The 25,906-nt window shown below is 43.0% G+C and overlaps 1 protein-coding gene across 1 annotated transcript in view; it reads right to left on the bottom strand.

Moving 5' to 3' along the window:
- The window catches only part of LOC150078633 (solute carrier family 12 member 4-like), a 643,041-nt gene extending 619,119 nt beyond the window's left edge, over positions 1 to 23,922 (bottom strand). The window contains exon 1 of the mRNA XM_090383812.1: positions 23,327 to 23,922. Coding sequence (XP_090239938.1) covers positions 23,327 to 23,462 — 136 coding nt within the window. The 5' untranslated portion in view covers positions 23,463 to 23,922. The remainder of the gene's footprint in view (positions 1 to 23,326) is intronic.
- Between the last annotated feature and the right edge of the window lie 1,984 nt (positions 23,923 to 25,906).

Genomic DNA, 25,906 nt, shown 5'->3' with positions numbered 1-25,906 from the left:
TGTTGGCTTACTGATCAGTGGGTGGGCAGGCTCTATTGTTGCAGTGAAGGTTCTGTTGCTTATATGACGATGATGATGAACCCACAGTCTTCTCCACTGGTGAAGCTTTACTTATTCAAAGCTGTGCAAATCCCTCGGCCACTCGTTGCGAAGATATATTCACAATGAGGTAAAATTAAACGATGCCTTCGTACTATTTGGGTAGCAGAAATGATGAAGTGCAGTAACCAACTGCTTCGTACTCTTTTCAGCCAAGAAATATTTTTAGATCATTCTCACTTTCTCCAACATTACGGAAAGTTTACGTTTGCCGAATGTCAAAGGAAACGCATCACCTGTCTGTCTTGTGCCAACCATCAAACATAGAGGAGGATCTACAGTAGTTTAGGCAGCAGAGTACCTTGGCATTCTCTAGGTCCCATCATCATCATCCCAAAGGCTTATTTATTTATTTGTATGTGGACTTCTCCACCCACAGGGCACAGAGACCCTAAATAATGGTGAAGAACTCTGAGAGCTACAGAATCAATATAAACAGTAATAATGAAAATACACAACTAGAATTAAAATATATATAAAATTTTCATTAAGAAAAGAGAATAAACAGCAAATTATTATGGATAGATGTAAAGTCAATATTGTAATTATTCAATACCCGAAGGAAACGAAACGGAGGACTTCCAAGTAGGTGGTGAGGACGAGGGATGGACAGGCACTGAGATTTAGTTCTATAACGAGAATTCAAACGGGGTATAGCGTAGTATGTGTTCAAGAAGAGACGGAGAATCGATAACGCAGTTGATGATTTTGTAGACAAAAAGAAACCCATGGAGTTGTCGTGTAGAGTGAAGAGGAATGATTCTGAAGCTTACCACAAAGAGCTCCATAATTTCAAAGGTGAAAGTGAAGACGATTTCGATAGCGCAAGAATTTAATTTGAATTCTCTCAAGTCTGCTAGAGTTTCCTGTTGTAGGGACCAAATAATAATCAAAAATGGGAAGTGCAAGCTGCTTGAAGAGATGAATTATAACTTTGTCACTCTTGAAAACAGAGGAAGAACGCTTGATTAATTCAAGAAGTTTGGAGGTGTAAGATATCACGTGATCGACGTTGAGAAAAGGATTTTCACACAGCCAGATGCATCCAATCTTGGTTTGAGGAGCGTGAAAGTGAGGCTAATCACCTCTCGGGGCACGCACAACCACCAAACAAACGTTGTTGGGCCACTGTGGACAAGTTGGAAGAATGGACTTTACTGAAATTTTCTATTTTAAATCGTTTACTGATCGAATTCCTTCTCACACTTGAATTGAATTTACGGTCTCACAAACATATGTAAAGAACCGGAGAAAAATAGTGGCATCCCCGACCAATGGGCCCTTCCAAATCCTGACACTCGTACATCGAACCGATAAAATTAACGATACGGGTTTTAAAACCGAATTGTGCACTCTGACCCCCACCCAAGATTTTGCTAACACCTCCTGTTAGTCCTACGGATAATCCGATTACGTTGTAATCGCTGAGGAATGTCTGGCGATGCCGTTACGCTTCGACAAAACAGGTCAGGGTGGTTGTCGCTTAATAGTGCAGCGATCGTAAATAGATGGGAAAAGAATCTATTTTTAGCGCGCACGTAGTTCGCTCTCACCAACTTGGTGCGCGATCTGCGTACGGTAAAACGCTTCAGTCGGTTGCTCAATGTTTTTGGATAAGTCCTTCGAACACTGCGGCAGCAGTGTTCGTTTGTTGCCCCCCCCCGTTGGTGGTTCAATTATCCGAACATACGCGCGCCATCAGGTACTTCGGATGAGCGAGATCAGCTACGGTTAAACGAAATGAATCTGTCGCATTTCCACTTCGGAAGATTTGTAAATAATGGTGGTTGCCCACAGGTGGCGCTGTGCCAAGCGCTCAGACGACGACGTCTTTTTAGACGACGTCACCGGGCGTGCAAGTTTCAATAGATCGTGGGTTCCCCCTCCCCTCCCCTCCCCCACGCGGGTGTTTTTAGACGACGTCACCGGGCGTGCAAGTTTCAATAGATCGTGGGTTCCCCCTCCCCTCCCCTCCCCCACGCGGGTGTTTTTTGCGAGGACGGCGTTATTTACGAGGGGCTTCGGAACGGAAGAAAATTGCGAGCATCACGTGATGGCTCTCCAATTGGCTTCGGGCGCAAATATTTATGGACGGAGAATGCTCGCGTGCGCCCAGATACCTCCAAACGACGACCACAACCGCGACTAAATTTAGATGCCGAAGAATGAAAAGTACGCGTTTGTTGAGCGGTGTGCCTCGTTACCAAGCGCGTGACCTTCGCCCGTAGCGTACAAATTCGGCTCAGTTTAGTAACGAACGCGTGCACGACGTATCGACGATCATCAGCAGGGGGTCGCCTCGGCGAGAAAACGTTCGCCAGCGACACGAACGAAGCTTCGAAGTAAAGCGCCGACTGATGGATTCGTCTGAATTCGTGTCGAAGGCAGTGCGACGCATCACGTGGGTGGTCGAACGTCGATTTCCTTCCTTCGTTCGACGGCCGAGCTCGACTGTATCGGAAATGAATGGCCGCCCCCCCCCCTCCCACGCCCAACGATAGAGAATGTCGACCGCTGCACCTGCAACCCCTCGGCGGAGCCGTTTCGATTGAGCCGTCGAAGGTTCTTTCAAAGTCGACGGCAGCCAACTTGAGGGGCTCATCATCGCGCACGCGCATACAATTTTGTTGTGCCGGCAGCAACAATGCATTCGGGTGCGGGAAATGATGACGTCAGCCACCGAGACTGGGGAAGTTCCTCGAGATCACCCCCCTCCCCTGTCGAAGCCAGTTCCTCGCCGCGTCTTTCCTGTTTAGGGAGGTCACGTGGTGCGACTGTAATAATTTTTTACTTCACTACGCCTTAATCGAGCGAAAATAATCGTAAGGTGCGTGGGAAGTGGAGGGGGGGCAGGGTTCGTGTTTCTGTCCGCATGTCATTCCGTCAATCATCGGATGTCGTGCAACTGCTGGTCACGCACGCCACGCCAGAAAAGTGAAAAATTGCGTTGGTACTCCAGGACGAGCGCGTGACGGGTCATTAGGTGTCCCTCACTAACGTTTCGCACCAACCGAAGGAGGTTAAGTAAGTGGAGGAGCGGGAAGGTGCTCGGAAGCAGTCGTTAAGAGGAAATTAGTGAACGGTGCTGCTGAGCGATGTTCCTCGAAGGAATCCTCAAAAGACAAAAAAGGACATCCGTCCTGTCTTGCGATGAAACGCGAACTATAACCACGGCATTGCACTCGAGTAACGCAGGGAACGAACCTGTACAGGGGCAAGACAAAAGCGATATTTCATTGGTAATTGTCCACGACAGATGGATCGTGAAATCCCTCTGAAATGGACCAAACAACTCAACTAGAAGAAACCGGGCAACTGCGCATAATCCACAGTTCCTGAACTCCGATTGGTAGGGGGTTCATGCAGCCCTCTGAATATTAGATAAAAAAAAAATGGCTTCGTGATTAGCCCTCTGTGCCCGTTTAAATATGTGATCGTTGTCAGAAGAAAAAGAGCATTTATTTTTTGTATTTGATAAGTTTCTCAACAGGGAACCAAATTCATCATTGTCGATAATAAAAGGATTCAAAAGGTTCCAAGTTTTATTCAATCTTTGTTAAGTGAATTGCCGGATTTAAATTTTTTAACGCCATCGGCGCATAATGGATAGTAATTGTGCTCCTTCAGGCGTGGGGATGTTAATCTCCTTATTTCAGCATTCGATATTGAAAGGACAATTCAATAAAGATCCCCGAGGGACCCTTTTGGGAAAGATGCTTTGTTTCCTTACGTAAGGTGCAGAAACATTGTTTATCAGTTTTTTTTTTATTTTTATTATTATTATTATTATTATCATCAGTTTATTTCTCTTAGGAGAACACCCGGTTACAGCTACTGGCTAGAGGGTGAAAATACATATACAACTATGTTACAAAAATACATCTATGTTACAATTATAAAATACATGAAATACATAATATCTGATTTATAACTACATTTTATCTGGAAAATACACTATTTGAGTTATTAATTATTCGCAAATACTTTTACTATTTAACTACTGTAAACTGGTAAGAACATACCGTGACAATTGAAGCATACCTTCTGCTTAAACACCCACAAGTAGGAGTTTTACCATATTTACATAAACACAAATATTTACAGCAGCCAAAACAACGTACAGCATATGAAACAACAGGAATGACCATGATACGGCAAAATAAAAATTTTAAAGTTCAATGTTCCAGCAGTCTTCTTCTTCTTCTGTGGGGATTAGAGTTGTGTAGGTAGGCCAATCCTTACACATTGATGAGGTCGGTTTTCCTAAAGCCCAGTGGCTTGTGCCTGGCCTAACAAGGTGCTGAAACTGTATCCTTACATCTGTATTTGCAAGTAAGAGTTTCTGAGAACTTCCTTTCTGTAGGATTTGCAATTGCAGAGCTTTTCAGGATTGATGTTGAGGTTGTTAAATAGCTGGATGGTGTTTGCTGGGAAGAATCTTCCGAGGCTATTCAACTGCGTAAATGCCGCTTTCAGTTGTGGTTCTTTATCTGCAACTCGTCTTGATTTTTCGCCGGGTATTTTTATCCACTCTCGGGCTTTCGGTGCATCCAGTCGTCCCGTTAAAAGCTGAGCGAGGGTCATTATGTTCCTTGACGTGATTATTTGTCTCCAGGGTGTGACCTCTAAATTGGAGTATAGTATAGCTCTTGAGATGGTAAAAGGTTTAGCTGAAATTCTGTTCAGCCATCTCAAGAGCCAGTATTCGAGTCCTAGAAAGGCTTTGATACTGCTTTCGGGAGCTGAAGACCAGATTTGTGCCGCGTATAGGGGAATAGGAGTAACACATCTGTTGATGTATTGCTTCATCAGACCGGGGTCTCTAATACCGGTGAGCTCTTGCCTGGTTGCCCAAAGCGCCGCGTATGTTTTGTTGCGGATGTATGCGAAGTGCGGGCGAAAGGTTAGGCCTTCATCCCACTTGAGACCAAGATCAACGTGTGTCTGTGCCTTTTGGACGAGGATGCCGTTCACAAATATTTCCATTTTGTTTGGCTTTATTTTATTTGTGAAAGTCATATGTGCCGTCTTTTTTCCATTCAACTGCAGCCCGATACAATCTAGGTACTCTTGAAGTTCTTTTATTTTAGTATTAGCCACTTGGTTGTGGTAGTCAGCTGATTTCTGATCTCCTGAGGTAATAAAAAATTTTATATCATCGGCGTATGTGATGAAGTGCTTCTTGTTCTGGGCTAAGAAGGGTTCGAGGGCTATGGCAAAAAGTGTGGCAGACAAAACTCCGCCTTGCGGGACCCCTTTATCCACCTCATACATTGCGCACATGTTTTCGTTTGTCACCGCAATTTGTCTTCGCCGAAGAGTGCTCTTTAATAAATGGAGGACATTTCCTGCAATGTGAAAGTAGTCCCGCAAAATGACTATGAGAGCTGGGATGGAAATGTTATCATACGCGGAAGCCACATCTAAAAAGACTACGTCCACCTGCTGCTTGCTGTTTAGTGCTTCTTGGATCCTTAGCAGTGTCCCCATGAGGTTGGTGATGGTCGATCTCTGTGGAAGTACTGAGTGCAGGTATTCTGGCCTGTGCTTGAAGCAATGCTCGATAATGGTGTGCAGGATTGTTTTTTCAAAGATTTTTTGCAGAGAGCATCCGATAGCGATTGGTCTGAAGTCTTTTACAGATTTTGGGTTTTTTATTTTGGGGATAGGTTTTACAAAGTAGCTTTTCCACAGCGTCGGGAAGCTCTCCTCCATCAAAATTCTCTGGAAAATGTGTAGTAGTACATCGATGATGTAACAGCTACAGATTTTGATCATAAATAGTGGGAAATTATCTGGCCCAATCGTTGCTTTATTTGGGAGGCTGTTGATTGCACTTTTTAGGTTGTCTCTGCTAATACTGATTTCCTTTAGATGTTCATTGTTAGTGACAATCCGATTACTATTGATAGATTCCTTAAACCCCTTGATTACATCTTGTATCCTGTTACTGTTTGCTTCGCTGTCAATTTGGTTTTCCTTGAGGGGTGTTCCGAAAGTGGCTTCGGTCCATTCCTTAAAGGATGTCTCAGTCATGTTATGCGCGAGGCTCTTTTTGCTGACAATTCTTTTACCTTTTTTTAGTTTTGCTTTAGCCATATCTATATGTGCCCGTTTCTTCTCCTTCATGAACCGTGCTCTTTCTTGTTTGTACCGGATGTGGTCCTCTGGATGCCCAGTTCTTTTCCATTTCCTGAACAATGTTTGCTTATTTTTGAAGATTACTTTCAACTGTGAGTTGAACCAGGGCTTTGCCCTGTCTGATACTTTTATTTCCTTCGATGCTCCTTCTTCAGCCATATGCATGAGTGATTGTGAGAGCGCTGATAAGGCGTCATCAGTGCCCAAACTGTATAGGTTTTGCCAATTATATGCCATCAGATGTTTCAGCATGACGTCACTTTTAATATATTTTGATGAGAAAATCATCTTTGTTTCCCTTTTTGGATGCCGACCAGTTTGAGGGATGTCCCGGATTCTTCTTAAAGTGGCTTCACACGTGAGTGGTTGATGATCTGAAGAGAATTTCATGTAGCTGTTCCTCAACTTTATATCTGGGGTATTGTAGTATATGAGATCTAGGCATTGAGTTCCTCTTGTTGCTGGTGTTTTCAATTGGATCATGTTTAAAGCTTTCATTGTATCGTCCAACTCGCTTTTTGCCTCCCGATGTTTTGGTAGTGGCATATTTAGGTTTCCCATTATGATTGTGTCAGTGTTCGTGCTCAGATTTGAGGTGAGCCACGTAAGAAGCTCGGCTCTGTTTTCTTTAGTGTGTTCCGGTGGTAGGTATATTACGCCTAATTGCAATCTCCTCGTTTCCGTACCAAGAGTGGCAATGATAGCCTCGAAATTTTCAGATTGCGCCTCGAGTTCTTTGACTACTGAGAATCCTTTCTTGAAAAGAATCATTACACCGCCTCCTCTTTTACCCTCTCTTCCATTTGCGATGCAGTTGTAACCGCAGGAGTGTGCAAGGGCGTCCAGGTGTCTGTTATTATGGAGCCATGTTTCAACTAAGCATACGCAATCATTCTCCGAGTTCAGTAGTAAAGTTTGTAGTGCGTGAAGCTTATTTGATATGCTTCTTACGTTTTGCAAGAAGATAATAATCTGGTTCGATTCTTTTGCGAGAGAAAAATTGACTGTTGATTGCTATAGGGCTCTTCTTAGGTTCGCGGTGCTGTTCCTAATTGTGGGCCTCGCAGCCCTTTCTCTGTATGTCTTCACTAGCGTTCCTACTGGCCAGATGTTTCTGTCCAAGAGCCGTCCTTCACTATTTAGTGGGCAGGAGAGTATGAAAGAGGAATATGCAGGATGTCTTGTGCGTATTTGCTTGACCTCTACGTCAATCCCTAATCCTCTGTCGCACATTTCTTTAATAAGATTTGGACTTGTCTGCGGGTTGAGTCTCGAGATAAATATCTTTCCTCTGGTTTGTACAGAGGATATGTTAAAACTATCGGCAAGCCTCTGACTGTTACCTGCGACACGTTTCATTGTGGTCTCGGTTCTATTGTGCTCATCATTGATTTGATTTGTTTTTTGAACCCTATAGCCCGCGAGATTGTTCTCAAACATGGATTGCTTTGTGCGGGAGGGTATCGATGGGGCAGGTTTACTCGCCTTATTTTGCTGCGGTTCCCTTGGGCTAATGGCCGCAATCTGTGCAAAGATAGGTTGTCTAGTAAACCCAGCATTTATTTCAGTCTTAAATGTGCTCTGGGGGTTGTCATGGGTTGATAGGGAGAAGGGACTAGCTTTGGCGGGGTCTATTCTTGTTTCAGGCCTAGTCATGTAATTATTCTCAGTGGAGATTTCAGATCCTGACACCCTTAGCTGCAGTTGTGACTCGCATCCCTCATTTTTAAAGATATTATTGTTAGCATTCCTTGCTTTTCCCTTCATATCCCTCTGTAAATTGGATGTCTGCGTATGCTGATCCGTTCGTGCCTTGTCCGCATCCTTGTATTGGGCCCTATTTTCTTGTTTTTTAATAGCCATTACAGCAGTGTCAATTTTTCTATCTGTAAGTTGGAACTGGGCTAATAGTGCGTTCAATTTTTCTTCTAATAACTTTTGACTTCTGCTGATTTTAATGTTTTGCTCCCTTAGCTCATTGTTCTCCTCTTGGATCTCCCGTAGGGCCCTATACATCGGAGATAGGAGCTCTGTTAGGTAATACTCGTGTTTGCTCTTGTAGGGTTCCGAGCCGCAGTGTTGGTTTTTCCCAGTTCCGTTGTAATGAGGGTTTTCTGCAACACGCTGTACAACGAGGTTTGAAATTTTTTCAGTGTCTTGGGTTCCGCTGAGAAGTCTCCGATGTTCGCAGTCATCTGGACATGCGTCGCACCCTAGTATTTCCGTTATCGAGTCACCTATGACATTAATTGGTTCTTCGGCTATCCCAGAGCAGATATCTTGAGAGGAGTCCGTAGGCTCGCGTTCGCTGCCGGCGTCATCGCCCGACTCGCCTTCGCTGGACTCTCCTTTAAATGGCTTATTTACCTGTTCACCCCCACCGTTCTCTTTCTTGGATTTACAAGTAAGACAAAGAAATTTCTTCTTTCTAGTTCTATTAAGTCGAGTTATGTCCACCGAGGAGCAACATCTTCCAATAACCGCCTTGCAGCCACTGCATTTAATAGCGCATTTGCTCACTTTTTGGCATATATTACATATTTGATCGGTTGCTTCTAATCCCTGTTTATCCATATTTTGCAATCCAGACATGTGTTTTCCGTTAGTTTTTAAGGTCACTCTTTCCCCGAGGCAAAAGAAGTATAGTGAGCTACTGTAACTTTACTAAGGCCTTTCTGCCCACCTATTAAGGGGAAGTACAGCAGGAGGTATGACCTTGTAGTGATTTTGAAAGGCTCTACCCTCGGTAAGCGTACACGTTGCGAATTTAGAACTAGAAAATGTCCTATCAGGTATTCGCAGTTTCAATCTATAGAAATAATAGTTACCTGTATGCTTCAGTCTTCTGTTGGTACTTGTTTCAGAAGCTGGAGAAGAGAGCTACCCACTGATACCAAAACTATGTACTGTACGTATCATATTCCCAGCAAAATCCACTAGGCCTAACTGTCAACAATGCGTGTTTGACTACAGCAAAGCGTTAGCAGAATGCTAAGCCTAAAGGGATTAGGTCTATGACGAGAGAGTACAGTCCAGATAACCCTCGTAATAACAAAAATTTTTTACCCACTTAATCCACTTGCGAAGTTCTTTTAGCTGGCACACTTTTCCAGTGGAAGAAAATACTTTAAACACATTAATATAACTCACCATTCAGGAGCTTCAGAACACGTGGCTACACTAAATTACTGCCATACAGAAAAAAAAATATTAATAACAAGACACACAACAGGTAACCATTAACAGTGTATCTGAGATTTGAACAATAAACATAACAATAATATGAAATCCAACAGGAAGATAAACATTGATATAGATTCAACCATTAAATCATATGTACAAAAGAGGATTGCATTAAGTTAAGTTACCGCTAAAACAAATAATCAGTTAGAGAATAGAAAATAATAAAACACATGATACTAATAAACTACAATAATTAGATGTGAGCTAGTCACTTTGCAGTTTAAGAGAAGAGGCAAACTTGTGGATGGAGTTCATCAGTGATTGGGAGTTGTCAAAGAAGTCAATGCGAGAGTCATTTGCTGATTTGCTGATTCTGTTCAGTGGACTTGAACTTCAAGTCCGTGGTGGCAGAGTCAAAGCGAAACGGTGTAAGGTTCCTGACTTGTCTACAAGACGCATTGAAGCTGATTTTGCTAAGGATATCAGATGCTTCATAAGTTCCAGTGATTACTTTGGCTAGAAGGGTGATGTCAGCAGTAACTCTTCTGGTGCACAGAGGCCTCAGATGGAAATAATCACACAACGATCCTGAGTGATAAAATAGTTAATGAGTTCCAATCTCTTGACGTATTGGGGATGGTTCAGTGCGAGAAATGCTTGTTATTGGGTTTTAGGGGCATCGGCACTAAGGCCATATTGCTCTGTGTCTGTAAATTGCCTGAATTCTGAAGTAGATTTTCTGGATGAAAAACCCGAGTTTCCAGGAGAAAAAACCATGCCACCTTTGCCTAAGATCGACTAACTCAGCCACGTTCTGAAAAAAGACCGATAAATGTTCCTCCCGTCATCGACGGGACTCTAACTCTGATCTTTTCCACCAATCTGCAATCAAAGACGCAGTTGGGACACGCTAAAATCTCTCTGAACGGGCACACTATAACCAAAGAACTCCCACGTGTGGGGAGGACGACGATTGTACAAACTGTGCTACACACGAGGGCAAAATATTGCATTCTTCCGCAGTTTCTTTATGGAGAGATAGAAAAAGGAAATGCAGAATTTAGTAAACGTACTGGATATTTATTTATACTGCACGAACTGTGTTTATAATCTCGCTTTATTATTTGCATAAAATGGATCATTTATTGATTGTCCCTTTAAAACGATGTCCCAATTAACGAGTTTAATTTCGATCTTAGCGAAAATGAATTTTTATTTTGAAGATTAGGAATTGAGTCGCGACATTTCAGCAAGAAGTGCGTCGTCCATTTAGATTCTTCATCCGCAAACGAAGTCTTCGCAGTTTCAATAATTTCTTTCGAGGCGACGGAATTTCCTCATTGACAGACTTAAGAAGATGCGGAATGAATGCCACACACGCACGTGGATTGTATCGAATGATGAAGCCAGAAGGGTTTCCCGTGGAAAAGGGCCCCTGGGGACGATATCCCTACGGACACGAGCACAAGATGATACCACTGTAACGCTTTGTGTCTATTTATATCTCTCGTTGAACGCGTCTGGAAAGTGTACAAATCACCAAAGTTTCGGAGAGGAATAAAAATAAGCGGAGGAGTGTTTACTGTTCCCGAAAATATGAGGAACGCCGGTGTGGTGCGCAGAATGCTGCTGCAACTTGTTTTCTCACGAGGCACGGGGTCAACCGCGTGGAAATAAGTTCTGGCAGCAGTTCGAACCTCGACAACAGGGATGTCCGTTGCGAAACTCGCGCCGAAGTTATCCGAGTGAGCAAATCGCGTCGAGACTCGACTGGAAAGCCTCCAGCGGAGTCGTGGGTGGTACAAACTAATTAGTGCCGCCACTTCATACTTTGAATTGTCAGCGGCAGCCTTGAACATCCCTCTCGAGTTGCGTGCAGAAATTTCATATCTTCAGAACATCTCTCTGAGCCAGAAACTCGCGGGACAGTCGTACTTTCATCCACGTTTAGTGCGTTCTAAACCTCGTTTGGTTTTCGCGCATTCGGCGTTCGCATCTCCACCCTTCTGAGCACGACTCTCGTAAAAGAGCGATTCCGAGCAACCAATACTCAGCGTCACGTGGGCGAAAAGTTTGATTTGTTTTTGCAGACGGCGAAAACAGAATTCATTCGCTCGTTTCTTCTCGAAGTGGGTCCTAAATCGAAGTGAATCGTGCACGTTGTCACGGTGCAGGTAGTGAGGACACAGCGAAAAGGAAACTCCCTTAATTTACCCCCGAAAAAACAAGCCGAAAGGCTCTTAGCGATAGTAAGTGCGTCCGTGTAGTCCAATAATCCTCATCCGATTCGCAGTCGAATAATCCCAGCTGATCTCTTCCGCCCTTTTTATGGTACTCTTGGGGGACAACAACCACTAACCGAGAGGGAAACCACTCCGAAAGAGAAGAAAGTGTTTCCGATCTGTGATTGAAGGGTGCAATACGGTTGCCACGTTGCGTTTTAAATTCCAGATTAATCTCAAGTTTTTGCGGATCTCTCTCTGTCGCCTTCGTGTCTAGACGAGTCATTCTTGTTGGATGTTGGCAACCACTTATGGATGTCTCTTGTCTTTCGTGCGCTACAACTTGCTAATGCAGTTTCCATGTAAGCTCGCTTTCGTGAAGTATACGGAAAGCCCCTCCCCCTTCCCCATACTCCTTCTACGGCAATAACGCTTCCTGTTTTCGTATATCCCCGTATAACTCCACCCGCTGCTTCCCAAACGGCTTCTTTAAGACTTCAAAAAACTTTTCGGACCTCTAAAAGCAAGATGAATGCGCAAATATCCTTTTCCCCCTTGGACAGAGCGATGTAAACATTGGCCAACATCTGCTCGGATGGAAGAGTCCCCCCCCCCCACTCCCGCATCTTTCAAACGTTTCGGGGGCTTCACCTACAAAGAATGTCGAGTGTTTCGAAGTCTGTTCCCCATATTCGGATGTCCAAAAGATGGACTAATAATTCCACCCAAGTTTATTTTCGAAGTTCTTTTTGTCAAGATATCGTTTGGGGTTGAACTGATTCTTCCGTTTGATATTGACAATGGCGAAATGCACTAATTTACTTTCGAGCATTTTTTCCTAAAAAATTACTCCGTTTATTCTGTTGCGCGTGAAAACAGGAAAACTTTAAGCCGCGGGTTGCGCGATTCATTTAAAGTTTATAATTTGAGAGTGGCGTCGCTAACAGAGTTTACTACGGAACAAACTGTTTCCTAAAATACCGCGATCCGCTGATAAATGAACGCCAGACAAAAATAGGCACGGACGCTGCGCCAGAGTCGCGAAACGAAGGCCGATTTTCGTGTACCACCTGTAGACGATGGCGTGTACTCGTTATAAGGAAGGGGGGGGGAAACAGTTTCTTTCTCTGTGCATTGAACACGGTGCAAAACCAGGGCATTACGCGGAAGTACGAGTACAGTTTGCAGAGCACCGTGCTAAGATGTTACGCGAGGTTAGCGTTTGTCCACTTGACAGTTTCGTCGTAGAAGAACAACGGACAGGGACTTCGAGGCTTTCTCCAAAGAAACCCGATCGCGATCATCTGCGGCAGCTGCACGTGAGGGGTCTGTCTCGTTTAATACGCAGCGCGAGCGAAGCTGAGAAGGGTTAGCTATTTTAAGTCGCCGAATCTTTGCCTACCGTAACGGGTGTCGTGTCACGTGAACAGAGTGAGGAATTTCCCGTGGAAGACAAAACAACGCGTCCTTGAGTTAATAAAAGTCAAGGACAGCAAACACGGAAGCCCACCGACAGATTCTATACTGGGAAGTCGTGCCACGAGACCCTGGAGTATCCCGAACGTAACCCGTGGAATCTGCATCCATCCTCAGATGTGACGTCACGGGGTCACGGTGTAGGTCACGGCTACTTCCCAGCTGATTGGACTGTTTTGTTTCCGTGCCGACTACCGCTTGGTGGTGCGCGAAGACTCCACGCCTAATTTCGTCTCCGGGCTTAATTTGCCCTCGTCGTAGTGCAACGTTTGATGGGCGAATTGCTAAAGAAAAGCCGCGATACCACAGGCCCCCCTCCCCTTCCCTACCTGAAAGCTACTCCAGCAAGTAACGAAAACCACCGAAACTCATTAAAAAACACATTGGGGCGCACGAGCAAACAACTGCTAATAGAAATCTGTTAATTGCCCTTTGAGGTCCAAATGCTGTTTAAGCAATCAAATTACAAACCCTTTCTCCCTGATGTCTAAACGCTGGTGAAGCTTTTTAGTAATGGAACAAATTACTTTTCAATCCGCTTTCACATTAGGAGGTGCAGAAGAGTACAGGTGAGACTGTCAGCTCGGTTACTGCACGTTGGGAAATGCGTGCAGATGAAACAACTGCAGAACAGACTTTTGGACCTTAGAACAGACAACGAATCTCTGAAGTATGAACTTGGGTTTCTGCTGCGTGAGGCATAGAAGAGAAAGTCGGATATTATTAAAGTTCTCTTCATTTCAAGCATATACAACGCACGTGTATTGTGTACGCGACATTAGCAATATTCCATCAAGGCGTAGCGCCAGCCAGGGTTTAAAACATTTCTGACTAACAAAAAGATTGAAAACAATTAATCAAAATGCCCGAATTGAACAGAATTATAAAACGGGAATAGATTTAAAAACAATTCGCATAATTTGTCTCAGTGTAAAATATCGTGTATTTCATGATCACTCAAGTTCTGTTTCGAAATAAAAATCATTTTTGAATCCGTACTAACCAACTCGTTAAAGAAATAACGGGAGTCGAAGATATCAAGGAAGACCATGTAATTTCTTTTCAATTAAAGACAGTAACCAACGCAGGCTATCGTTCCTAAGGATAGCTGCGATTCAAAAATTAAATATTCCTCCTCATCCGCGAAATTTACAGATTCAAACGATTCGAGCATCATAAAGTGTGAGGAGTTTCCTTTCAACATCTGAAAATGTCACTGGAGATTCGCCCAAAAAGGTTTCAATTTCGATAACTGCAGTCTCGCTTTCGAAAAAATAAATAAAAAAACCCTCCGAAATTGCCCATCGTGCACGCACGCAAAGATAAAACATCCTATAATCAGCCGCTAAATAAGAAGAGAAAATTCTGGTAATTTGTTTCCAATGGTGACCTTCATAACGAGCTTCTTGGAGATACACTTAAGCGCTACGGTGTTATTGATCCGACGCACTCGGCTTATGAGTTACGTCGGCAATAGAAAACAGGGTTATATATCGCACATGGTTAGGCCACAGAGTGGAGTCCCACAAGAATCTTCACTCAGTTCCCCACCTGTTCCCGTTACTAATGATCTTGGCAACATCTCCACTGACCACAAAGTTTTTTGTTGAGCGCTTAATTCTTCTCCACAGGCAGTAAGTGGATGAGACGAGACGGAGCAGCACTGCAGGGTGCCGTAGAGGGGTTTTCACCCGGGCAACAAACAATCGATTGGAGGTGAACCGAGCTCAATCACTTTCGATCAACTTTGCATAATCCATATTATTAAAGAGAAACTCCTATTAATAAAGCCTCTCAACGAGACTCCAGCATCTTACGATTGAAAAAAAGAAAAAACAAATTTTCAAGAATGCTTTCGAATTTCTTTAAAAACAAACAAAAAATTATATCTAAGTGGCATTTTAATATTTGATATGACTTAATGAGGCGTCGGAATGAAGGGTACCTAGGGCTTGTGCACATTTTGTACCTCTCACTGGTGTCCTACACTTTATGATTACATTTCTTGAGTATACGTGAAATAGCTGAGGGATTCTGCAAGCAATTAACTGGAGAGCAATGGATACTCCCCAGTTAATTGCTTGCAGCTAACCCGAGGGAGTATTCGTAAAAATTAAAAGAAAAAAATAGTTTCGTAGTGTTTTTGTCTATCTACCCTGCGCCCCTTTCCTGAAGAATTGATATATTGCGTGAATTGAACCGAATAATAATTTCAACTTAATTTATCTTCTTTTAATGTGATTTGACATTCCAAATTTGGGTAAATATAATCAAGGGGATCATCATGAGGTCGGAACATATATCTCCTCTTGTTTATTTATTTAAATAAATCTTTATTGCCAGGCGTGTGTGTGTATATAATAACAACACAATCGGCAAAGGTACATATACAAAAGGCAAAGTTCCCTTCATGGCCGGAAAGATGGCCACGGGATTTCCACATCGAAGAATAACTGGCAAGTTGGAAGCTGACATGAAGATATCCAGATCCTCCTGGTCAGCTGTTAATAGGGTTCGTTTGTTAGGAAAATTGAAACGCAATATTCTCTTCAATGCATTCTGACCACGGAATGCTGTAATATTTAGGTTTCAAAGGCAGTATCGATATTGGAAAATAAATTGTTTCATTGGAACTTCCAGCAGATAAAAACAAATTAAGTTATGAAAAAATTGTTGCGGTGTCAATGCTCCATTAGTCTAAGTTTCTAATGTTTAACGGTTTTAACTCTTAGATTAAAAAATAGCTGCCAGCGTACGCTGCGTGCCACAGGTGCGCCGGCCCTGCTTTATTTCAACAATTAAATATAAAATGGATCCCAATGCCCCCAATAGTACTCAATTAAATTACGAGTATCGATTTGGTTTAATTATGAGCTAAAACATCCCAAACAACGGAGGAAGAAATCCAAAAAAAATTTAAAAGATATGGAATCCAAGCACTACGTTTGCCACATTTAAGAAAAAAGGCCAAAGTACCTGTCAGCTCAATGCCCAAAATATTATGCAGCATCTCCTACATTAGTCTGTCGAGAAATGTTGAAAAGTAAAAAAATCTTATTTTTTTTGAAAATTGGTCGATACTTCTGGAATTAACCGTGTGAAACGCTTCTCAATTAAGACATAAGGCATCTCCTTGATATAACGAACCCGTGTGCCATCTATTCTGAAAAAATTAATGCTGTTTATGAAATATCTCCAACAAATTATAAAGTAATTTGTATATAAGTACTAATCCATCCATTCTCCATAAAAGAATGAGCCACCAATCACCATTCCAGAGGACGCGACGAAATTCCCCTGATCTTTGGGAAACGTTGTTTGAACCATCTTCGAAGACACATCTCTATATTTAACAAATCTCTAAAAACTTCGTTTATCCACGCCAACTAAGATTTCCATAATTCACAACTTAACTAGAAACAATCAACTGTACCTTTTCGATAGTGTGAAGATTTTTCAAGATTTCCGACACTTCTGTGCATCAGAAACATTACTCCATTCTCTTAACTAATTTACATGGAGTTCTCCCAAATCGGTCCGTGGTCACAAACCTCACCTACCTCTGGTACTCCGAAACTGAGAGGGGGGGGGGAGCTGGGTGGACGTCGTTTACAACTACCATTAAAGGTTTTTGATTCGATGGATCATACTCTTCTAAGCTGAAATCCTGTGGGTTACCACTTCTCTTTTAGATTGGTTAATCGATTATCCAATCTATAAAACCACCAAATAATCGATCACCGTAACACTTGTACCTAAATTACATTTAATACTGGACTGCCACACGGTTCATCCTTGGGGCCAGTATTAATTAATATTTATACAAGCCACTTGGTCCTTCCGCCATTTCTCGAAGAGGGGGAAGGTTGTTATTTTATGGAGACGACATGAAAGTATTCATGTTTTGCGAAACTTTAACAGATTGCTCAAAGCCACAAGAGGCCTTAGCTATATTCAGTAACTGGGGTGGCTTCGAGAATTAATTTTTAGTAAATACATATCGTAAGATGGTTTCTTTCATGGACCCTAGAAAAAAGTAACTTTATCTTATTATAATAACGTCATACCAAGATGATAACCCACTTTCTGGATTCCAAATAACTTTATTTTATTCAATGCTCGTTTGTCACACTTCAACCAGGTAATATGAAAACTGAATTCATCGAACCCGTTTACAAAATGCATATTTTAAACTTTGTAGACGGTTTTTTAATTTGTTTAGTACATGAAGAAATAGAAAATATATTGTTCTTTCTTCCTCTCACTGAGTTATGTTGGTGTTCGAGATCTGCTGTTCTTCGGTGGAGTTGCGTTCAATATCCAACGTTAAGTGTAAACAATGGTGGTTGTTCTATCCGAAAATCCATCGACATAACCACCTACCAAGTTATGAATATCTAGCTTAAAATTCTCTTTCTCCTGTCCATCCCTCCTATACCCCATCGCCTTTGGTGATCCTGTCATTACCTGTACAAAATCGAAGATAGCGACTGCCCTTTTCTGTTACGAATAAATTACAATTGTATATTGATCTCCTGCAGAGCTCCTTCGATCTCTCGGGCTCAATGCGACTGCATGCATGAAAGAAAAAAGTCTAAACTGGCGATTTGACGAAGGAGAACAGGTCTGCGCGGTAGCACAGTGGCAGCGTCACCGTCCTCCCCCACATACGGTGGAAAAGGCCCGGGTTCGAATCCCGTCGATGACGCGAGGAACTTTAATGGGCTTTTTTTCACTCCGTGGCTGAGTTAGTCGGTCTCAGGCGTAGAAAGCAATGTTTTCCCCCCAGAATCTGGGGTTTTTCGTCCAGCAAAACAGACAAATCGACCATAGAATTAATTATTCGGGTGGCCTAAAAAATAGTTTGACGAAGGACAACAAGTTGACTCCATCTTTCTTGACTTTAGCAAAGCCTTCGACAAGGTAGTTCATCAGAGACTAATCAATAAACTACATCGCTATGGTCTCAGAGGACAGGCACTAAACTGGATTGCAAACTACTTGGGAGGTAGAGAAATGTCGGTGACATTTAAAGGTAAAATCTCATTCTTTTAAACCTGACATTGGTGTCCCACAGGGCTCGTCCTCAGGCTCACTGTTATTTCTTATCTACATCAACGAACTGCCAAGTATCCTTGGAGACTACCAAATCAAAATCAACATATTATAAAGCGATTGGCAGTACCAAAATGACTGCATCATCCTAAACGAAGCTCTTCAACGAGTTATTCAGTGGCTGAAGGAAAATAAAATAGTAGTCAATGAAAATAAGTGAGTTTTGCCAATGCACACAAAAAAAGACTGCAAGATCAATCAACAAATCAAACCTGGAGATATTCGATACCCTTGGACACTTCAAGGAACAACTGAAAGTGCTACAGCCGCAATCCGTTGCCTGAACCTTAAAATTGACTTTTCTCACCAGTTATAAGACTGAGTCTGTAGAGTGTGTGTGAAGAAACGCCAGTGCTGAACCTTTCTCCTATCTGATCACTTAAATCTGACTGATCTCTCCTCTGTTTATTTAGTTTTATTTTTATCTGTAGATCTCAATTTCTCTTTATGTACATTTACTTTTCTCTTTCCTTTGGGAATTGTTCCTTCAAACTTCTGCTTTGGAGATGTGTAATGAGGCTTTTTAGCTGCACCCTCACGCATGTTTCATTGCTGTTTTGTAGCTGATAATAATAATAGCAAGAGGCCATTGAACAATTTATTGAACACGTTCAGAACAGCCTGTAACGTGTCATAAACAAAATTTCCATACTGTGGTCTAGTTTAATCGGACGAAGAATGTCCTCCCTCTTCGAGGGACTGGTTTTTCATGCAGCAAGCGGGCCAACTATTAAAATACACGCAATTTTCAGACCGAATACTCTTTCAAACAACGGACACTGTGTTTGGGGAGGGAGCGCCATCGGTGGTTTCCTACAACTACCAATCATTCAAAATAAGAGATTAAAGATGGATATTTAGATGCTTATGGCGCGCAAAGTCTAGGTTGATAGATTAAGACATCTAGGTACTCCTTTTTCACGGTCAGCATTTGGGATGTAGAGCGGGCGTTCGTATTCTTGTTTGCACCGATGCTGCGTTTGGTCTGGGAGTACCGTAAACGATGCCCTTGACTCAGCTCCGTGGCAAAAGTTCCTGCTGGAGTTTTCGACATCGAAAATGTCCTCCAGAATATGTTCATCCACCATTTGATGGCGTTTGCTGTGGACGATCTGTTCTGTACTTCTTCTTATACTCTTCGTGACTTCTTGGCGGTCTAACCTTCGAGTACTTCTGAGACTTTTTGCTTTTCTTGTTCAACAACGGCTCAATCGAATTTTATTTTAGGTTAAATTTTGGAGATGATTCTTCATTAAATGTAGTCGATGGCGGATACGTGGAGAAGGTTAAATATTAGAGGCAGATGGCCGCTTTTAGAGATGCGTCGTAATCGGATCTTCGTCGCGTCATCTCAACACCTTCGAAGAGAGATTAATTAGTCGATACCGCACGTACGTGACGAGCTACTTTCTTGAAGCGCGCTTCATCAGCGGTTAAGTCATTAAAGTAATCGGAAAGATCAGATGTCACTTGGCGTTTATTCCAAGCCGAAATAGTGTCACCTCCACCTCCACCTGCCCCGCGTGCCACGCTATCAAATAGAAGCGCGAGTCGAGTTGCTTCGGAGTTGACAGATTATAAGGGTGGGCGGAAAGAGGTTAATTAAGCCCACGAGGGAGGAAAAGTAAACTTTACGAAAATAGTGAAAAGGGATGGAGTGCAAAAGAAGCCATCTTCGTATCACGACTGAACTGCTGCGTTCATTTTAATCGTTGCCAAATAGAAAGAAATAGTAATATATTCGTAAGAATTATTTTAATTATCCTCAGCTTACCCTCTCTTCACTCCACGTGAGTAGAGGGAAAGCTGAAGGGTGGTAAGCTGTTCTGGTTAAAGTAGTTTGCGACGAATTGATTTTAATAATTCCCGAAAAACATCAACCGGGAGTTCGAGGGGTCAACAAGGGTTGAGGTTTGTACTGACACACTTTGTTCGGAGCTCCATGGCCTCGGAGACAGGGGGCGCGTTAATAAATGAATGAATCTTTATTATAGAAAAGGTGAGCACAAAAGAAACCTAACAGCGAGGGGCTACTGCATTTTACATAATTAAAGATGCACACTTTTATTAAAGCACTTAAAGAGGCACCAAATTGTTATGCGAGAAAGGTTACATTAGAAGATAAACGGTAAAGGAATTGAACTCATTCTACAGGAGACTTTGCTGTCTGTAGCTTCAAGCTTAAGTGTAGCTTGAGAGCAAATGATATTCTGTAACATAACCTCTCTTTAGTGTTTGAGGCTACCGATGCTCCTCCTTCTGCCACAAATCCCTCGCCGATTCATTTTTTGTGTTGATGGAATTGTAGTATGGTGCCGAAATGGTTCTGAGATCAGCGTGACTGTTGACATTCTTGATGGCACACTCTTCGGTAGAAGAGGTTATGACGGTAGGGTACTGTTTCAAGAATTGGTTTATTTTAATAAACCCTAGCATACGTCCACCACGAGTTGTACAAATTTTTCCGACAACCAACTTTTGTACGTTCGAAAGGCCTTTGCTGTAATATCCTGTACAGGTGGGTTGAGTCTTAAGGCAGTAACATCTCCATTGGCAAGATTCCCAAATTTCGGTTGTCAGTTTATCCCAGCGGCCATTTTAATTATCGTAATTGAGTAGCCCACGTTAATTTCGGTGTCACGTTGTTTAAAAATTGGTAGAAGTACATCAGAAACCAAGATTCCCCGAATCTCACAATCATCGAAGTTATAAAGCAGGGTGAGAATGGTTCTGTTAGTCGACTTATGTCATCGTTGCTTCAACGTCATAAGTGAAACAACAGATGTTGGCTCTACATCGAAGATGACGTTCTTATCTGAAAGACCTCCACCTGGTGGCGAAGTTTGAGCTCTTTTATTAAAAAAAGTGATTCTAAATCTGCTTATGTTGGAGATTTGCGTTTTCAAAAAGGTTAGATTGATTACAATTGGACGTGACTGGAAATAAAAAAATAGCACGATTGCAGATTTTGTTGGAGGTTGAGAGTAAAAGAGAAGTCAGTCGGGTGTTTTGAGATAAATGGGTTTAATCAGTCGAGATAACTGAGACCAGTTACCTCTTTGGAAACAGCAAATACTTCTTGCGAAGGAGAGTTCTCTATAAAGTTAATTGGCCTCATACCCGTACACGATAAAGGACATTGCAAATCGTGCTCTCGAATTGTTGAAAGTATTTACAGAATTTGGGGACGACCGATTTATTTTGAAAATGTGCAATTTCGACTTTTAATACTCTCATAGTTGACACGTCGAGGGAATTTATATTTAATTATTTCCTCTGTCCTTTTCAAAGAGTTGTATTTGACTTATATTTGACTCATTTGCGCAAGATCATCATCAGCCATTTTCAATCCACTGCAGGATGAAGGCCACTCCAGCAACTTTCCACTTCGTGTTGTCGTGTGCTGGAGGGTTTGGTCTTTTCCTCTTCACGCTGACCAGGCGTCTTGAAGAGAACCATTCTACACGTTCGTTGCGACGAAAGTGACGTAACAGGGCTTACCATTGAGAAGGTGCGCCTGAGTGGAGTTTAGGGAGGCAGGCCAACGGGACTTCTTTTAAAAAAGAAAGATATTGGATCCATCGGTGTTTTACTATCTCATAACACACAGAATGCCTGTTCCCTCTAAGGCCCACAAGATATTAATGGAATATCAGAAAACGAAAGGAGGATCATGGTGCGATATACTCTTGTGTGAAATGTAGGTTAGGTTTCTGGCATGCTTTATTACTAAACGGAAGTTTGTCAAAAAAAAAGTTCCAATCGCTTTTGAACATTTTCAGTTATCAAAAAAATGTTAACTTTTGCAATGTATTTATTTGTTATTTCATATTTACCTTTCTTAGCACAAGATTGGTTTATAATAGTCCCGAAAGCAACACTTAAGTGATTGATTTGTATCTTTTGGACTTTACGCTCAGTCCAAATTCCTGTATCCCAATTCGTTTAACGATGTATGAGTTCCAATTCCGTTGGAGACTGGAAGAATGCTTTACTGAACACACTGACAGATGTAACAAAAGATAGATTCCCCCCCCATGACCCCCGAGTAGTCGTTGTACCGACAACAACAGCCAACCAATCCAAAAGCCTATCTTGACCTCCTGGAACGACACCTATAATACGAAGCAATCTGAAACACTACGTTCGGATCTGGAATTCTACAATCTCATGCGTTCGGTGGATGATACCGTTATTTTTTTCTTTTTTTTTTTTTTTGTAATTTTGTTTGTGTTAAGTCGGCATCTTTTACCACCTGTTATTAAATATTACTTTGTAGATCAATATAATTCTCCCTTTTTACACGATGAGTAGTGGAACAGCAACAAATCCCACCATGGACCCATAAAATTACGCAAGTAGATCGAGCCTAACGTGGAATTACGAGATAGGTTATCGTGGTCATTTGGACTCGTGTACAACTACTCATTGCTACAGCGAGCGACGAAGATCTTTCTCTCAGAAAGGTAACCAACCAACCGGTTGAACCCTCTTTTAATTGTTTTCTCTTTGATTTGATTCATGATTTGCTCTTATTGAGGTTGTCCTAGAAGATAAAACAAGATCGTACAGCCTCCTGCTTTAATAGTTACTATAAAATAATTTAATTAATTATTTACTGTTTGTTTTCTCCCAAAATGGCGCAAGAATTCCTGGATCTTGATGTAGCTCTTTATAAAGAAGTCTATTTTTAAAAATCTCACTGCTTTACAATCGTGTTTGAACAATTCTTTTTTTTAATTAAGAGTGCCGAGCAATTGGAGATTGAGAATCGATATTGCAGAGGTGAGCATCGAGATCTTGTTTGTTTATTAAATTTGCGCGGTTTACAGGGAGCATTTAATCCCCAATTGTTTTAAACGTAGGAAGTGTAAACATTCCTCCCACAGCAGTTCATATCATCGGCATCCACACCCCCGCATAAGCGCCGTATTTCAGGTACGCGAGCCATCCCTAGGAAATGGGCCGTGCGCGCAGTCTCGCTCACTCAGAGAGGGGGGGGGGGTGTTAAATCTGGGTGTGTTTCTTGGGCTTTTGTAAGAACGAACAAACTGTGAGGGCGCATTGAATCTGGATATTGAAAAATGTACCTGGAATTAGGCGCTCCGTGGTCTTGTCGCTGTCTTCCAACGAGAGGGAGTTCGGCGACACGGGCGTGGGTGGTAAGGCGGCATCAATCCCATCGGGTGTCGTAGCCTGAGTCACCTCGAACTTTGGTTTGTCCATGTCGCTGATCGGGGGTGCGTAATGTCAACTGTCGTTCACGGCGATCTGCGCTGCGACTTCTCTCTTCCCGTCCGATCCTTGCCGGCAATCCGAGGCGCGAGGAATGAGGGTCGCTACCTGTCACCAGCTATAAATGTCTATTGCGAGCGGTGCCAACTCGGAGGTGGCCGAAGGGGAAGTCTGAAGACGGCGTGGCGATGCGAAGACTCTCAACAAGCATCCTCGGCCCAAGAAAACATGGCTGCCGCCGAGGTGACGTAAGTGAACGAGACCGCGTGCTGCTTCCCGATGCTTTTCTCGGTGCTCGCAGACATTTCGGGCTCAGCAGAGGTCGGTGGCCTGTCCGCCCCGCGAGGACGACTTTCTTTGTGTGCTTCGCGCTCGGATTCGCCTCCTGGAAGCGCTGGTCAGCGTCGTGGACACATGTCTGCCGCTGCCACCATTTTCCTTTTGGTTCACTCACGGCTCCCTCTATCCGCAGCGCCAGCGAACGCCACTCGTTTGGTTATCGATTTTAGCCGTGTGTGTGCGCGTCATGTGACCTGGCTATGAATCAAAGAGAGAGAGAGAAAGAGAGAGGAAAATACCCTGGCGTTTCTCGATGCTAATATTAACGCGAAGTCCGATTAACGACACCGAAACCAGATGCCCTTCCTCGCGTAGATCTTTGTGGGAGGGATGCGTGCCGAGAAGCTCTTGAGGGGGGGGGAGGGAAAGACCGTCGTTTGAATCGAAAAAAAGAAAACGCCGTTACGTAACAGGAAGCTGGGTACGTACGAGACGCGAGCAGCAATCCACCCCCTCATCGCGCACTGAGAAATGCGACGCGGCTCAAACACACCCTCCCTGATTGCCCTCATAACATTCTGGGGGGGGGGGGGGATGCGAATATCTCGTGCAATGGCGAGAAGCTGTTGCAGCCGACCTTGTTTGTTTTGAAATTGAGGCTTCGAGTAGGAGATCCTCTCTGCCTACGAGAACCAACCCACCGTGTGTGTTGTAATTAGAGTGATCTGCTCTGTCTACCTCCTACGATGAGTCCACATTTCTCCCTAATCCCTGACCCCTTAATATCAATAAATTATTCATTTATATTCGTTTTGCATATTTTACCCCCAATTTTCCCAAAGACTGAAATTAGTCCAACAGTATTTCATGCGTGATGAATAAAAATCGGTAGGGGGCGCTTCTTTGTGATTTGGGGGTGGAAAATTGCGTGACATTCTGGCGGTACGAGTGTTAAATAAAATAAATAAATTTTCTGTTTATACTCCGGGACGACCAAACGGTCAGAGGAGTTCACAAGATAGACAGAATACAAGAAACAGCACCGTATTCAGTAGTCACGGGCTTGAACCCCGGTCACTCAAGGCACGTGTACTTATGCACCCGCGCGCCTGACCACTAGGCTACGGCGGCCCTATTTGTCAGAGGGTGTCCACAATTGTCAGTGTGGAGTTTCTCGTCAAGGACTGCGCCGTTGCATCAGTGTATTAGTGGCCCGATTTGCCCTTCTGTGAACTGAAAAATCCCGGAATAACTTACGGAAAAAGCAACTTCCCCCTCCTCAGATCAACTAACTGCAGCCCACATTGAAAAGATCTTTCGAAATTCCTTTGGTCTGCTATGTGACACGAACCCAGACCTCTCCAAATGCGAGTGACAAGTGGCGAAACTACTGTACTGTCACAGAGGTGAAGCGAAACCTTCTCCAAGGGTCGTCTTGTTTGATGAAAAGGGCCAAATCTTGTTTCATCGATGCTTTAGAGTTAACCGTGCGTTTGTTGATTAGGAAGCCTTTATGGGTTATAAAGATAAGTGCTGTTATTTATACTTTGAGAGGTATTTTTGTTAGCTGTTGCGCGAGGGGGATGCAGAGTCGCGAATTGCCCCTACTCCATGCGCTGGCAATCCATCAGAAACTCAACCTCCTCAGTATCTCCTCAGATTTCTTCAGTTTCTTCAGATAAACAGAAAGTCTCCGGGGAAGAGCAAAAATTTTTCTAAAAGGGAGCAAACGCGTTCTGTTTTGGGGCCAAGAAAAAAAAAAAAAGCGGACAGTGTTTTTGCCAGGGAGGAGGAACAAGGCAATGAGGCGACAAGCTGGCAGGTGTCCAAGTCAACTGTTTGGAACACTTGTTGAAAGAAATGTGGCTGTCGAGCAAAATCCAGGGCGCAGTCAATCGCTCGACTTGTTTTCCGAGTTGGAGTGTCTCGTGCTAATGACGCTCGCTTTCTGGAATAAATTTAACCATCGGGAAACGAGGACATTGCGCAACGTGTACACGAAATAACAGAAAGAACGAACATCTACCGATAACGACACGAAGTTTCACGGAGCGTGTTTTGGCCCACATCGATTTCGCGCTTCTCAATTCGACAACACGCAGTTCCCAGTAAAAACAAGCCGAAGTAACGACAAATGAGCTGATCATCAAACTAAG

The sequence above is a fragment of the Mastigoproctus giganteus genome, chromosome 10 (genome assembly GCF_048544385.1).
Source record: "Mastigoproctus giganteus isolate SK-2022 chromosome 10, ASM4854438v1, whole genome shotgun sequence".
Taxonomy (NCBI): Eukaryota; Metazoa; Arthropoda; class Arachnida; order Uropygi; family Thelyphonidae; genus Mastigoproctus; species Mastigoproctus giganteus.
Note: the sequence above shows the minus strand (reverse complement) of the source record. Positions and strands in the feature narration are given on the sequence as shown.